At 31.0% G+C, this 13,262-nt stretch overlaps 1 protein-coding gene across 11 annotated transcripts in view; it reads right to left on the bottom strand.

Moving 5' to 3' along the window:
* Positions 1-13,262, bottom strand: part of LOC106786863 (venom dipeptidyl peptidase 4) — a 247,255-nt gene that overhangs the window by 76,239 nt on the left and 157,754 nt on the right. For all 11 annotated transcript variants that reach the window (XM_014748711.1, XM_014748718.1, XM_014748717.1 and 8 more), the window contains one exon: positions 615-834. In XM_014748711.1, coding sequence (XP_014604197.1) covers positions 615-834 — 220 coding nt within the window. The remainder of the gene's footprint in view (positions 1-614; positions 835-13,262) is intronic.

Raw genomic sequence — 13,262 nt, 5'->3', positions numbered from 1 at the left:
AATTAACGCAACGTAAGACTTACAATTAAACCCACAATAACTAAAATGATCTTCGAAATAAATAAAAAAATATCTAATCGACTAGAACAACAAGTTTACTTTTCTCCCTTGTTAAACGCAAAACAAACAAGATCAAATTCAATTAACAAAAATAATATATAATCAAATTATAAATTATAAAAATCTTAAACGATCATGCAAAATCGATGCATCTCAAAACAATAATAAAAACAAAAAAATAACATCAATGATATATTATCTAAACTTGAAATATCGAATTTGTCAAAGAGATAATAATAAATAAACTACTAATAGAAACTCGTTCAGTGTATCGTGTCGATAGGTAAGGAAACTCCTAATCACTTTCAAATTATTCCAAGACTCTATTATGAAAATTGTTGAAAAGTAAAGGAGGAAATGTTTCAACAACTCCCGCATCTTGATGGGTTGCTGCTGACGCGAAAGATAATTCAGCTGGCTAATCTCAGGAGAGAAAAGCTTTTGTCGTATAGAGAGAGAGAGAGAGTACTACTAGTAGGAATGGAAAGGAATGAAAAGGAAAGGAAAGGAACATTTGTCTCGGTTTAAGACAATTGAAAGTGTGAAACACTTACCGCTGAGCCAGGTCGCGTTGAAGCTCTTGGGAGATAACGAACCGGCGAGCCATTCTTCGAGGGAAATACCAGGCGCGCTTGTCGTTCTTGATGTTGAGCTATCTGGGCTGCCGGTCAAAAGAATTACTGCGGCGACTACCAAGGCCAATGCGACAATGGTTACCAAGCCGCCTGCCAACAGCCGACGCCAATTTGTCCGCTTGTTCTTCGTCATTAGATTCTGCAACGATAAAACGCGTGCTCCGTGATAAAAGGTTACCCATAAAATCCTCTGCAAGAGGTATTTCATCGCTCTTTCTCCCCCCCCTCGCGTTTCTTCTTTTTTTCTTTTTATTTTTCATTTTTTTTTCGTTTTTTTCGTTTTTTAAATCCGGATTTTTCACCCTTTCTTTTTTGTCTTTTTTTTTTGCAGTTTATATCACGAAATGTTTGAAACTTCAGCGGGACCGATTTAAGAGACAATTCGTTTTACTTTATTTTCTAGATAATTCTCATCTTCAACTGATCGAAAATCAGGACACTTTTATTAACGTTTAATTGGATAAATGAATATTAATCAAGGGGATTGTATGTGTAAGTAGAAATAATATATAATACGTTCGATGATAGAAATCTTTTTTCAAACTTTTTATCTTCTAACAAGAGTCTGTAATTTTACGCATCGTAAACTTCTTCATCTCTCTCTTTCTATCTCTTTCTATCTCTATCTCTCTTTCCCTTTATTTCTACTTATTTTATCCAACTTCGTTAAAGTTGAATATATAGGAATAAGTAATTAAGAAAAGTGAAACTGGAGGAAAGTATAATGGATAAGAAAGATAAAGAACGTATAGTTTAAAGACTTGATATTACAGATTCATTAAATAATCTGCTGCTTCTGGATAAAATTGTTTCTGGTTAAAAGATTTTATTTATTTATTTATTAATATACCCCTCGCGCGAAATGACAAATTATTAATCGAATATTAAAAAAAAAAAAAAAATATGTGTAATTAGTGCGTGGAATAGAGGTAAAGGAGAAGATAAAAAAAAACTTCATTGAATTTATTGACGTTTAAAGTTAACCCCATATATCTTGTTTAAAATGAAAGCAAGCAATTTTCTACTAACCGGAAATATCAAGGAGGAAGAATCAAGACGCAATATAACCGAGGAGGGACTTTTCAATAAAGCAAAATTTCTCGGAGAATAAAAGACAAAGAGGGAATTGTAGAAAAGAAAAAAAGAAAGAAAGAAAGAGAGAGAGAACAAAAGATAAAAGTCGGAAAGGTCAGTCGAAATAATTTCCGACGCTTGTGTAAAATCGTTCCTCGTAGTTCCCAAGATATAACCATCTTTCCGATATAACAAAGATTTTTCTTTACTCACGATTTTTTCGAATCATCTATCCGCCGACTATCGTCTCTGATAGAGTGCGGATCCGATAGAAGAAATATATATGTATAAATATATATATATATATATGTATGTATAAAATAATAGAAGAAACCTTGGCGAATCTTATCGAGAATTGGATTTCGTATTTCCGTGAAAATAACAGAACCGAGATGAGACCGCTTCCGCGTGGGATCACCAATTGGCAATTTTATATTTATAAATCTTCCTTTATCGAAATGAAATTTCATCGTCCTTGCGCAAAACTATAAGCCATTCTTTCCAACAAACTGCTTACACACGTTTCTTCTTCTTCTTTTTCTTAAACTCAAAAACTCGATTCGAAAATTTTAGTCTGATTAAATCCTAATTTAATGTTTTCGAAGTTTTGTGCACTGTAGAAAATTTCACATCAGCACAATTTTCTTGGTTTCATTCGTTCGCATAAATTTAGTCCTTCGAAAAGTTTTTAAATTCTAAACAGTCTTATTTTATTTCAACGATTTATTATTTATAGATATTGTAATATATTATCATTATTTTATTAATAATTAATATAATCGTTTAATATATATTATAATGAAGAAAGAAATTTTATAACTTAAATATCTAATGCAAGATTTCATAATATGGCTCTGTGTGCCTGTGCTCGAGGATGTATTCTTTTTAACGTTATTTAAATAGTAATTTGATATTCTATAAAATATCAAAGTATTATGTTCGATGCTTAGGAAAAACTGGGAGAATTTTTCAGTTTCCGACTTCGTCTGAAGGCTCTTTGCATTCATAGTAATGCCGAGGAATTACTAGCAATGACTGATTTCTGGCTTTGACAGTAACATATATAATAAAATATGATTTACAAGATATACAATAATTCATAAATTGTGTTATCGTACTAGATAAAGAACTTATATTCTGAAAATAATATAAGATCGTTTCAAGGTAATTGGTTATCATAAGGGGAGAAAGAGATATATTAGAAATCTTACCGTCGAAAATGGAAGTACAAGAGAACTATGAAAGGGGATATTTATTACGTTCCATTAATGTTGTTTCGATTGGTTGCTGCACGTTTCAGGGGTGAGTGTTAGCAAGGATATCCGCGAAAAACTAGGTTATAAATTGTTCTTGGATATTTGTTACGATCAACCTTCCAGAATAAGTGGCGAACAATCGTACCGATAAATAATTTTACCAAGCACCATTGTGCTACTATTTCCACGCGGTGAATCTCGTCCGACTATAATTTTACGAGTGTCTTTACAAGTGTCCTACTTATCTAACTTTTCTACGCTGACCAAACGAAATGTTTTCGAACGTTAGTGTCACTGATAATGAAGAAAAGTTATAAATATTACAGAACTTGAACCGAAATGTGAATCACCTTCCAAAATCATTAATGATAATGATGATACCGATTAATAATTATTTTATCATTGCAATTACAAAAATGACAATAATTGAAAAACATGTATAAATTGTATTCCCTGTTATCATTAGGTGTATAATCATATCATATAAAATGTTTTTTATACTAATTATTTTGATATATATATAAAGATTCATACACAACAGTTAGATCTTCGATTTTCTAATAGGATTTTTATCACATCATGATTTAAAAGAAAATTTATTGAATTTACACGTTCATCTTCATCCGAAACGCCTCTACGGGATTGGTCCTGATATATACGTGATCGAATGTATTGGAAACCGACCATCTGATTTACGAGCTCTTTGGTCGTGTGTAAAATTTATTTATAGTCTCTTGCTACTTCGAGTTGTGGATTAAATCGACTTCAGCGTCGTGGGAGAACTAGATTGATATTTTATATTCGAATCTGACTTTGTAATATATTGCTATCGCTCTATGCTTCTTTTAACTTCTGACAATATTTTACATTTCAAATTATTGATATCGTTCTTATTGGATAACTCACTATGTAGATTAAAGAAGAAAAAAATATATATATATATATGTAGATATTTTTATACTAATTCACTTTATACGCATGCACTATTAATTATTATTATAATAATAAAGATTGTATCTCGAATTATATTTAAAACAAACAAAAACAACACATTCTTTTATTATATTATTAATTTATTATAAAATGTTTATAATTATTTCACATATAAAATGAACGTGTACTTAAATGTTTAATTATCATAAAAGTATTTTATATTTCCCGTGTATATGTTTCATTGCATCGATTAAAATGATCAAAGATCGTCGTACCTATTATTGTTTCCAAATGATAATAGATATCAAATGAAATGAAGCAATAGTTATACCTTTGTGCATTAACACGGTATCAAAGTGTATGTTACGTACGTGTAAACATAGCAACATGAGTTTAGTAATATCGTAAGTTCGCATCGTTTACGAGCGCGTATGCTTACTTACATTTAATCTCAAAGTGCCATTGTTACTATTACTATTAGTGTTATTAACACGGCGAGATCGTTCCTATAAGCTTTTACTATTATTCGTCTTCGTTCTGTGTTTGCTTCTGTTTAAATTATATATGTATAATAGGAAATAATCTCATAAATTATTTGTAATGATAATAAAAGAAAAAAAATAAATAAATCATATATTAAATAGTTAAAATATCGATAAGAAAATGACAAAACAAATTGTTGCATATTAATTTCTCGAAATAAAAATATTTCTCGATCTTATAATATTATTACCTTTGAATATATCAAAATGTTGAACACTTTGAACAGAAGGTTATTTCGATAATAGGAATAGAAAAATCTTTATCTTTTTGTCGACTTTTAAGCGAATCTTTGAACGCGCGATAGAACATTAATTTAATATTGGTCGTTACCGTACCGACAAAAATAAATTTAATAGTCGGTCCAAAGTATGGTAGGTGTAGAATTGCATTAAGCAATAGTAAAACTATTTCTCATCCAAATGGTCGTGGAAGAAAATCGAAATAATTTATCGTTTATCGAAGCAACCAAGGTCGATACAGTTTCACCGAGCCAATCGTTCAAGTTAGATTGGATCGAACATATTTTTGCTCTTTCTCCATCTCCTATCTCCTATCTCTTTCCACCAACTTCCATTCCTCAACTTGTCTCTCTTTCTTTTTCTCTCTCTCCCTCTCTCACTTTTTTCTCCTTCCCTCTGTAGCAGTTGCTTTAATTCCTTTTCGATTTTTCCTGTCCTATCTTTTAGTTTAACCGCTTCTCTCTCTATCTCTCTCTCTCTCACTCTCACTCTCTCTCTCTCTCGCTTTCCCTCTACTATCCCTTTTCTTTTCATTCTTTATTTCTTTCTTTCTTCTATTCCTCGTCATCGTTTCTTCTTTCTCTCTTTTTCTATCTATCTATCTTTTCCTTCAACCCACTCTCATCTAAAAGTTATACGCCGAGAGGATGCAACTTTTTTATTGCGTCCGAATTGCTCATTTACTCCACGTAAAGTTAAATGAGAGTGGAGAAGTGGAACGAACCTATGTTTTATAACTTAAAAGAGAAAGGGAGAGGGAGAGTGAGAAGAGAAAGAAAAGTATCTACAAATGATTAAAATTTATATAAATATACATGATATCGATATTTTCTGTTTCATAATTTATATTTAGTTATCCTTCATCGTTATATCGCGTAAATTACATCAACAGAGTTGTATTCGTAATATTTGTATATTATTATTATTATTATTATTATATATGCATGTATGCACATATATTTCAAATTATTTCTGAATTATAATTTTAATTAAAATAATAATAATAATAATGTTAATCATGAGAGAGTATCGGAGAATAGAATGAAGAAAATTCTTATAACATTAGGTTGCCTCGATTGTTAATTAATATTAGTGAATAAATAAAATAGATAAGAAATATTGAATATATATATGAGAATAAAATCATACAAATTTCTAATTAATTGTAACATTTTATAAAGAAGAGAACATTTGTAAAAAAAAAAAAATACAACTTTTCATTTTTCAGAAAGAGTAAATCCCAGTGTGTGCAATGTGATGGCGATTAAAAAATACTACAAAAATATCAGGATGGACGCGAAACCATATAAAATATTTTTTCCGACATTCTAACGTATCACGTTAAATTTGAGATAAAATTTCACCGTGGATTGAAGTCAAACTCAGAGCAACTAATGTCCGAAATATCAAAATTTTAATCTATAACAGAACTGTCTTAGTTAGTATAAAAATATTTTTGAAATAATGACAGGTATCAGATTATGTATATTTAAAAATATCACATTAAATATTTACCTTCGATGAATACATTTTTTTATTAATAATAAATAATAAGTCTTATTATAATTGTAAATTCCTTTAGAACATTCATGTGTTCATTCCATAGAACACATAAATTTTACTAAATCACGTGAGAACGTGTGCAATATTTTGTAAATCAAAACAGGGAGGAATATAAATAAAAGAAAGAAATATTTTTGAAGCTGGGTATATGTAAAAATCACAAATTCATACGTACGTATAGGTACAACATACCTGCATACATAAATGCATAGATACACAATGTTTTCAGGAAGAATTTGTGTAGAAAACTTTGAGAATAGCATGCCGAGAAACAGTTAAGCAGAATACGTAGGTGTTGATTTCGAAAGTTACACATGTAGGTGTGGTAAACATCGAAACGACGCGAGTTGTGCAACATTTATGTGGTCTTCCGTTATTCCGTTTATAGCAATGTTTGTTATCAACTCTCACGTAATGAAGCAACACGAACCTATTATTTATGTTTAGTTTCAAACATCGTCGATTTTCGGTATTCATATAAGAGTTATTAATTTCACGATAATAAGAAAAACCTATTAAACTTCAAATCTAAATTAATCGCCATTTTCGAATATAATTTATTTCATAACTTTGTTATTATATATATATATATAACATATACACGATTTCGAATTATTATTATATTATTATATCATTTTATAATTAACTAAAAATAAGTTATGGAAAATCAATTATGCGTTGTATTTATGACAAATGTTGCTATATCGTAAAGTTTCAACGACTGAACGGAAACAATAGGACAAATTTCCATTTTATAATCCGATTTTCAAAAGTAACGAATTTCCGATGAATTTTATCATAGAATTAATTATGATTACTATATGCAGGTGGCAAAAAAGGAAACAAAAAGGAAGGCAAATGTTACCGGTCGTACGATTGGTTTAAAATAGGATGTCATAATCTTTCGTAATATGTTGACGCAAGAAACGCATTTACGTTGTTGATAATTAATAATAAATGCACGCAAGAAAATCGACACAAAATATCTGCTAATTTATTAAATACAAAATTGTAAAATCTTCCTCGTTTCATTGCTCGCGTGATGTAATTCAATAGATAGCCAATAATTCGATTCAAATGCGGAACATTTCTTGCTATCAAACAAAATGAGAGGATTTTCTCGAACAATGCGATTAATTCTGTTATCAGTGAAATTCTTGTATATAATTAATTAAACAAAACAAAAGCGTATTTATAAGAAAATAAAACGATTAAATTTAAAAATTAAATAGTCAAAAGTAATTATTTAATTTTTTTATATTGTTCATTAACAAAAGATTGCTCTTTAAATATAATAATATATTATAGAATAATAACTATTTAGCTTAAATACATCTGTGAAACATTGAAAAGCCAGAATTATATCATCCGAATATTCACGTTTCAACGTATTATTTTATTATATATTATACATGAGTAGTATAATTAATAATGAGCTTATTGCGTGTATATACCGGCGAAAAAAAATGTGCCATAGAAAGAATAGAGACAAAAGGAATAAAAAGAGAGAAAGTGGGGAGGGGAAGGGGAGGGGGGATTTACTATGATTCTACAGAATACCGCAAAGAGAAAAGCAAAGTTCCCGGCCGAAAATTCAACTTCTAAAAAAATCCTACGTACACGTTGAACTACAACGAAAATGCATTTACGAGTACCTTGTTTGACTCTGCGGTCAACGAGTCTTTTTTTTATCAACATGTTTGCGGACCCTAAGTTAGAAAGGAAAAGAAGAAGGAGTAACCTAATCTCAAATCCACGTTAAACGAATTTCATGCTATCCCATAAGCCGACTACGATAAAATCCTTCAACTAATAACACAGTTAGGATCATTATTAAAAAAAAAAAATGTATTTAAATTAGTGATGGACTGTATATCCAAAAATAATGAACGTGATTAATTTTGATTACGAATTAATCAAACGAAATAATAATAATCATTTGATTTTTCTTTTTTCAAATAAGTTTTCTACTTTACAGTTCACATTAGTTTCATTAGTTTATGTGATATTGAAATTTGAAGAAATCTTTTGTATCGTTTTATTTAAAATAATAAATAGAATAATTTTAAACACAAAACAGAAAAATACAAAATGAAACAATTGAAAGATACGAATAGTGAAACGACGAAAAGCATAATTACGATGATCGTTACGACTTGCGATGACATTAACTTATCATCGGCGACGTGAACGTATAATCTGGGATAATTAGACTGCTATTAACCGCACGTTAGCCCACGGCTTTCCACTCTCCTGATAATTTGTGCCGGGGATATCATCCAACGAAAGTTTTCCGCCTGTTAATCCAACGGGATTTTACTGTTTTGACCGACGGCAGCTCTGATAACCTATCCCGAAGCGACCATATTCGATGCTACTACTACTACTACTACCTTGCAACTACGGTTACGAGAAACACGCAGGAATGAGTTTAATCCAAAGTGGATGAATGTTATTACGAACCATCGCTTCGCTTAACATCGGAAAATTTGTCATACCTTTAGTTCCTAATTCTTTCTTAAACTTAATGCCTCGATTATTCTTATTTTTTGAAAAAAAAAAAAAATTAATTTTAATTATTCCAGCGTAAATAATTAATATCTAAATGGGATTAGAGGATAATATTCCTTATAAATAAATTAGTCGTTTGTTAGATGATGAAAATGTTGATCTAATTTTATTATCGTCATACGAGTCTGATATGAAAATGGAAAGAAACTAAATATAACGTTGGACTATACGATTTTCAATCAACCTTTCAAAAATATATTCTATAATAATAATAATAATTAATTCGATATTTTGATTAATAAAAAGTTTGGTTAGGTAAATGTTCCCATTGTTATGAAAATACGTAACCCATTCCATTCCCGTTTTCTCAATTCAATGAATGTTCTCAGTTTATGTATCTCTTTCATTCGAGCGTAGAAACCTTGACGTTTACTACAACGAAAACTGACGGACTAGGATAACCAACTTCTCGACCAATATACATGGTGTACAGAATAATTCCACTACATGTTTCACAATAACTGTCTCGTGTTGGGACTGTTGAACGAATTGTTGGCAGAAACTTAATATAAGCACACCATCGTGGATTATAATGTATATAATGTAGGTATGTAAGTTCGCTTATCTACAGAATACGAGAAAGAGAAATAGAAAGAGAAATAGATAGGAGAAAGATGTAAATAGATAAATAGAAACAGAGAAGAAGAGAAAATAATAATTTTAAAACGGCTCTTATATCTATCTTTTCTTCCTACTTTATATCAATTTTCTTTTAATTATAATGTATAAGATACAAAAATAACATGTAATATTTTATATGTATAGTAGTAAACGAATTTAATTATTTCTCTTTTAATCATAGGATCTTCTGATAAAATATAAATATATAAAATGAGGAAAAAAATAACGACAGTATCTAATTAGAAAATTATTTATATACGTAACTGGAGAATTTATAAACATTTCTCTGGCATATAAGTAATACAAAAAAAAATACATATATATATATATATATATATTATATAAAAATATAGTTTATATTTATTATTTTTGCAACTAGAGGTAATTCTATAAAGAACGCTATACAGCACTCTCTTAGTTTACCTCTTTCTATCTCTCTATCTCTTTATCTATCTTTTATTCTAGTTCTCTCTACGCCCGCGGCATTTTTGGATCTCAAAGTAGAAATGCACGAAGCGTAGCTTGCAAATAAGGTTTGCATACTTTGCGGGATGACTTGCACCGAGGAAAATAATTCAGTATCCTTGACAGACCGCTAAAATCCGGTAACGAAATACAAGGGGATGCGTTCGCGAGAGAATTCTACAGAGAAAGAGAGAGAGAGAGAGAGAGAAGAATGGGGGAGAAAGAGAGAATATAGGTTAGAGAAGGTGTGAGATAGTAGAAAGGGAAGGAGAGGAGTAAGCGTGTTGTCCGCCACGGAGATTTACAATGCGTATTTTCGTATATGTGTATATGTTACTAGAGGGTGTCAACTCGAATGTTTAACCGTATTGTTGCGCTATGCTACAAACTGATTACATCTTGAAGTGTTGCGATTCTATATGTACTTTGTCCCTCTTACTAGAAAATTATTAGTTCGTTTCGTTTCTACTGACACGAAAGATCGATAAAATCTATATAACTATTTTGGGTCGTTAAACTCTCGAACCTGGGGGTCTTCCAATTTTCGAAAGGGACTGTACTAACACCTTTGAGCTATCCAGAATTAACTTACAGGTTAATTTCCTCATAAATGTCTATTTTATTTGACATGGAGATGTTCAATTCAAATTATATTATATATGATACGATCAATGTATACATTCCGAACATTGTACAGATTGCGATACTTTGCACGCACACGTGTACACGTTTTCTAAACTACTTGAAGAAGTCCATAATAGTTGTAGTTTATATGTTCTTGTACAACAAATAATGTCAAGCCCCTTCCCTATCCATCAACCCCCATGCAACTCCTTTAGCTTGGTGGAAGCTAAATACTCGTTTTATTCTGACAAAATTCAGAACAAAAAAAAACTTAAAATAAATCTGAAAAAAACCCTGACGCTACCATGAGAAAAAAAAATACCGGAATAAAATGGACGCTGTCCTAAAGAAACACTGAAAAAAGCCTCCCGAAAAAATGTGTTCGCGTAGAAAAGAAAAAATAATAATAAAAAGACATGTAAGATATTTTATTATTAACAATTATTTCATTATTTTTTATATTATAAATATTAATTTAATATATATATATATACACAAATATATAATGTAATATCCTAAATACATTAAATAGAATGAAAATAATCGATTTATTCGGCAAGACGTTTTGGTAGAAAGAAACAGTAGTACGACTCGACGACGTTTCCGACATCTGAAAAACGTAATTTCAGGAATCGCATTGAAATAACGTAGAAGGAATTCCTTTAAAAGGAACGACGCGTAAGGCACGAGAAAGAAGAATGAGAGTGGAAGGATAGGCTTGTAGGTGATAGGAAGGAGCATGTAGGGGGAAGGGGGAGGGGTGGGTGGTAGAGTGGGTAACGGGAAAACCAAAGGAGGAAAAAACTCATCCGTAGTCGAGGCTGATCCGAACGAATCACGGATGAACCAATGGCGCGGTACCTTTTTGAATGCAACCCCATTTCCTGTGTCGCGAATTGAACGGGCAGAATTGGGTCGACCCGTACAAAGAGACGAAAGAAAGACACACACACTCTTTCTCTCTCTCTCTCTCTCTCTTTCCTCTCACACTTTGACCCGTTCTCTATTTCTTCTTTCTCTTTTTATCTTTCTACCTTTTTTTACTCTTCCCACCTACTTTGAGTTTCAATACGTATGATCGATCAAACATCGTCGTATCTTGCAAATGTTTCTTTTTCTCTCTTTCTTTCTTTATTTCTTTCCTTCTTTCTTTTTTTCTTTCTTTTTCTCTCTCTCTCTCTCTCTCTCTCTCTCTCTCTCTCTCTTTCTTTCGCACGATACTTATACATCTTCTTCGCTACTACCTCCGTTCGACCTCGATCGCCAAGTTTCTTCGGCTTTTAACCATAGCGAAAAGAGATACTTTTTATATTCACGTCGAATGGAAAACTTCGCTACGCTTCCATGATAAATTCTTCGAGACTTATTGTCCATTCAGCGTGTATTCCCCCTCCCCCTTCCCCCTATACACCACCTTTCTTTCTTTCTTTCTTTCGTTACTTTTCTTTAACTCTTTTTCTTCCTTCAGTTATATAATATGTACTTACTTGCTTCGAGATCTAAGAGAAGAAAATCCGACGTTTCTTCTAATCGTTTTATTGTTACTAATATATGTATGTTTTTTTTTTTTTATTAATTTTTTTTCTAACGAGAATTCGTTACAATTGCTATACTTTTCGATGACGATAGACGAATTAATTGTCATTTAACGAAAAAAGTTTTTATAACGTCAATCTTATTATTACTTTTATTTATCTGTGTATATGTATTGAAAAAAAAGTGTCATCGTGTTACGTTTATATATATAACAAGATACATCGAATATACACAGGCACACTCACACGAATGCAACATATAAAATGAAACTTCATTGAGTTTTGGGATACGTCCAAATTAGATTTCGTGTATTTAGGAAAACACTCTCTGATACATGAAGAAGGAACTACTGCATTCATGCTTAACAGGCACAAGAGTTCCAATGTCTTGTAGAGTATATTTATATATGTATATAACTCGTGGAAAATTTAACACGGTTACCACAATAATGCTGGAAAACAAATGATGATCCTGATATAGGTTGTATATACATATCTATCATTTTCCTCTCGTCTCTTCCCATTTACCTTAAATATTTTCTCTTACGAGTGAAGCGTACAAAATATTCAACAGCTACCAATGCATATATTACTTCGTAAATGCCTCTACCCTCAAGCTACGTGAGAGTCTCAACGAGTTCTGGGTTATCGTTGACGAACATACCACCACTTCGTGTGTTTCTTCTCAAGAAAAGATAATACCAAGAGTATCCGATCGTTAATCTCACCACGCATATCCATTTCATTAAAGTAATCCCGGATTACTTGTGTATAATTTTGTGTCAATTCAATCTAATTTTATATTCCAAAAATTCATTGAACTAATTTATAATTAATTATAACAATAAACGCTTATTGTTAGTATTGAAAATATTTAATATATGCAAAAAAAAGTATCGACACATTACTCTTACTTACTTTACTTTGTTAAGATTAAAAAATAATCGATATTAACGCGTTTTAATTGATAACAGAAATGATACAATGAGAAATGTTAATTGTCTTTAGAATGCCCTTATTCTCAAGGGATTGTACGTGGATGTTATATTTCGTAGAATCGACACTCACAAACATGGGTATCAGATGAGAAAGATAGAAACAAAGGGAAATAGAGAGAGAGAGAGAGAGAAGGTCTACTTGTTT

Source organism: Polistes canadensis, unplaced genomic scaffold, assembly GCF_001313835.1.
Source record: "Polistes canadensis isolate GaletaPanama2010 unplaced genomic scaffold, ASM131383v1 scaffold_86, whole genome shotgun sequence".
Classification (NCBI taxonomy): domain Eukaryota; kingdom Metazoa; phylum Arthropoda; class Insecta; order Hymenoptera; family Vespidae; genus Polistes; species Polistes canadensis.
This window is presented reverse-complemented; position numbering and strand designations above follow the sequence as displayed.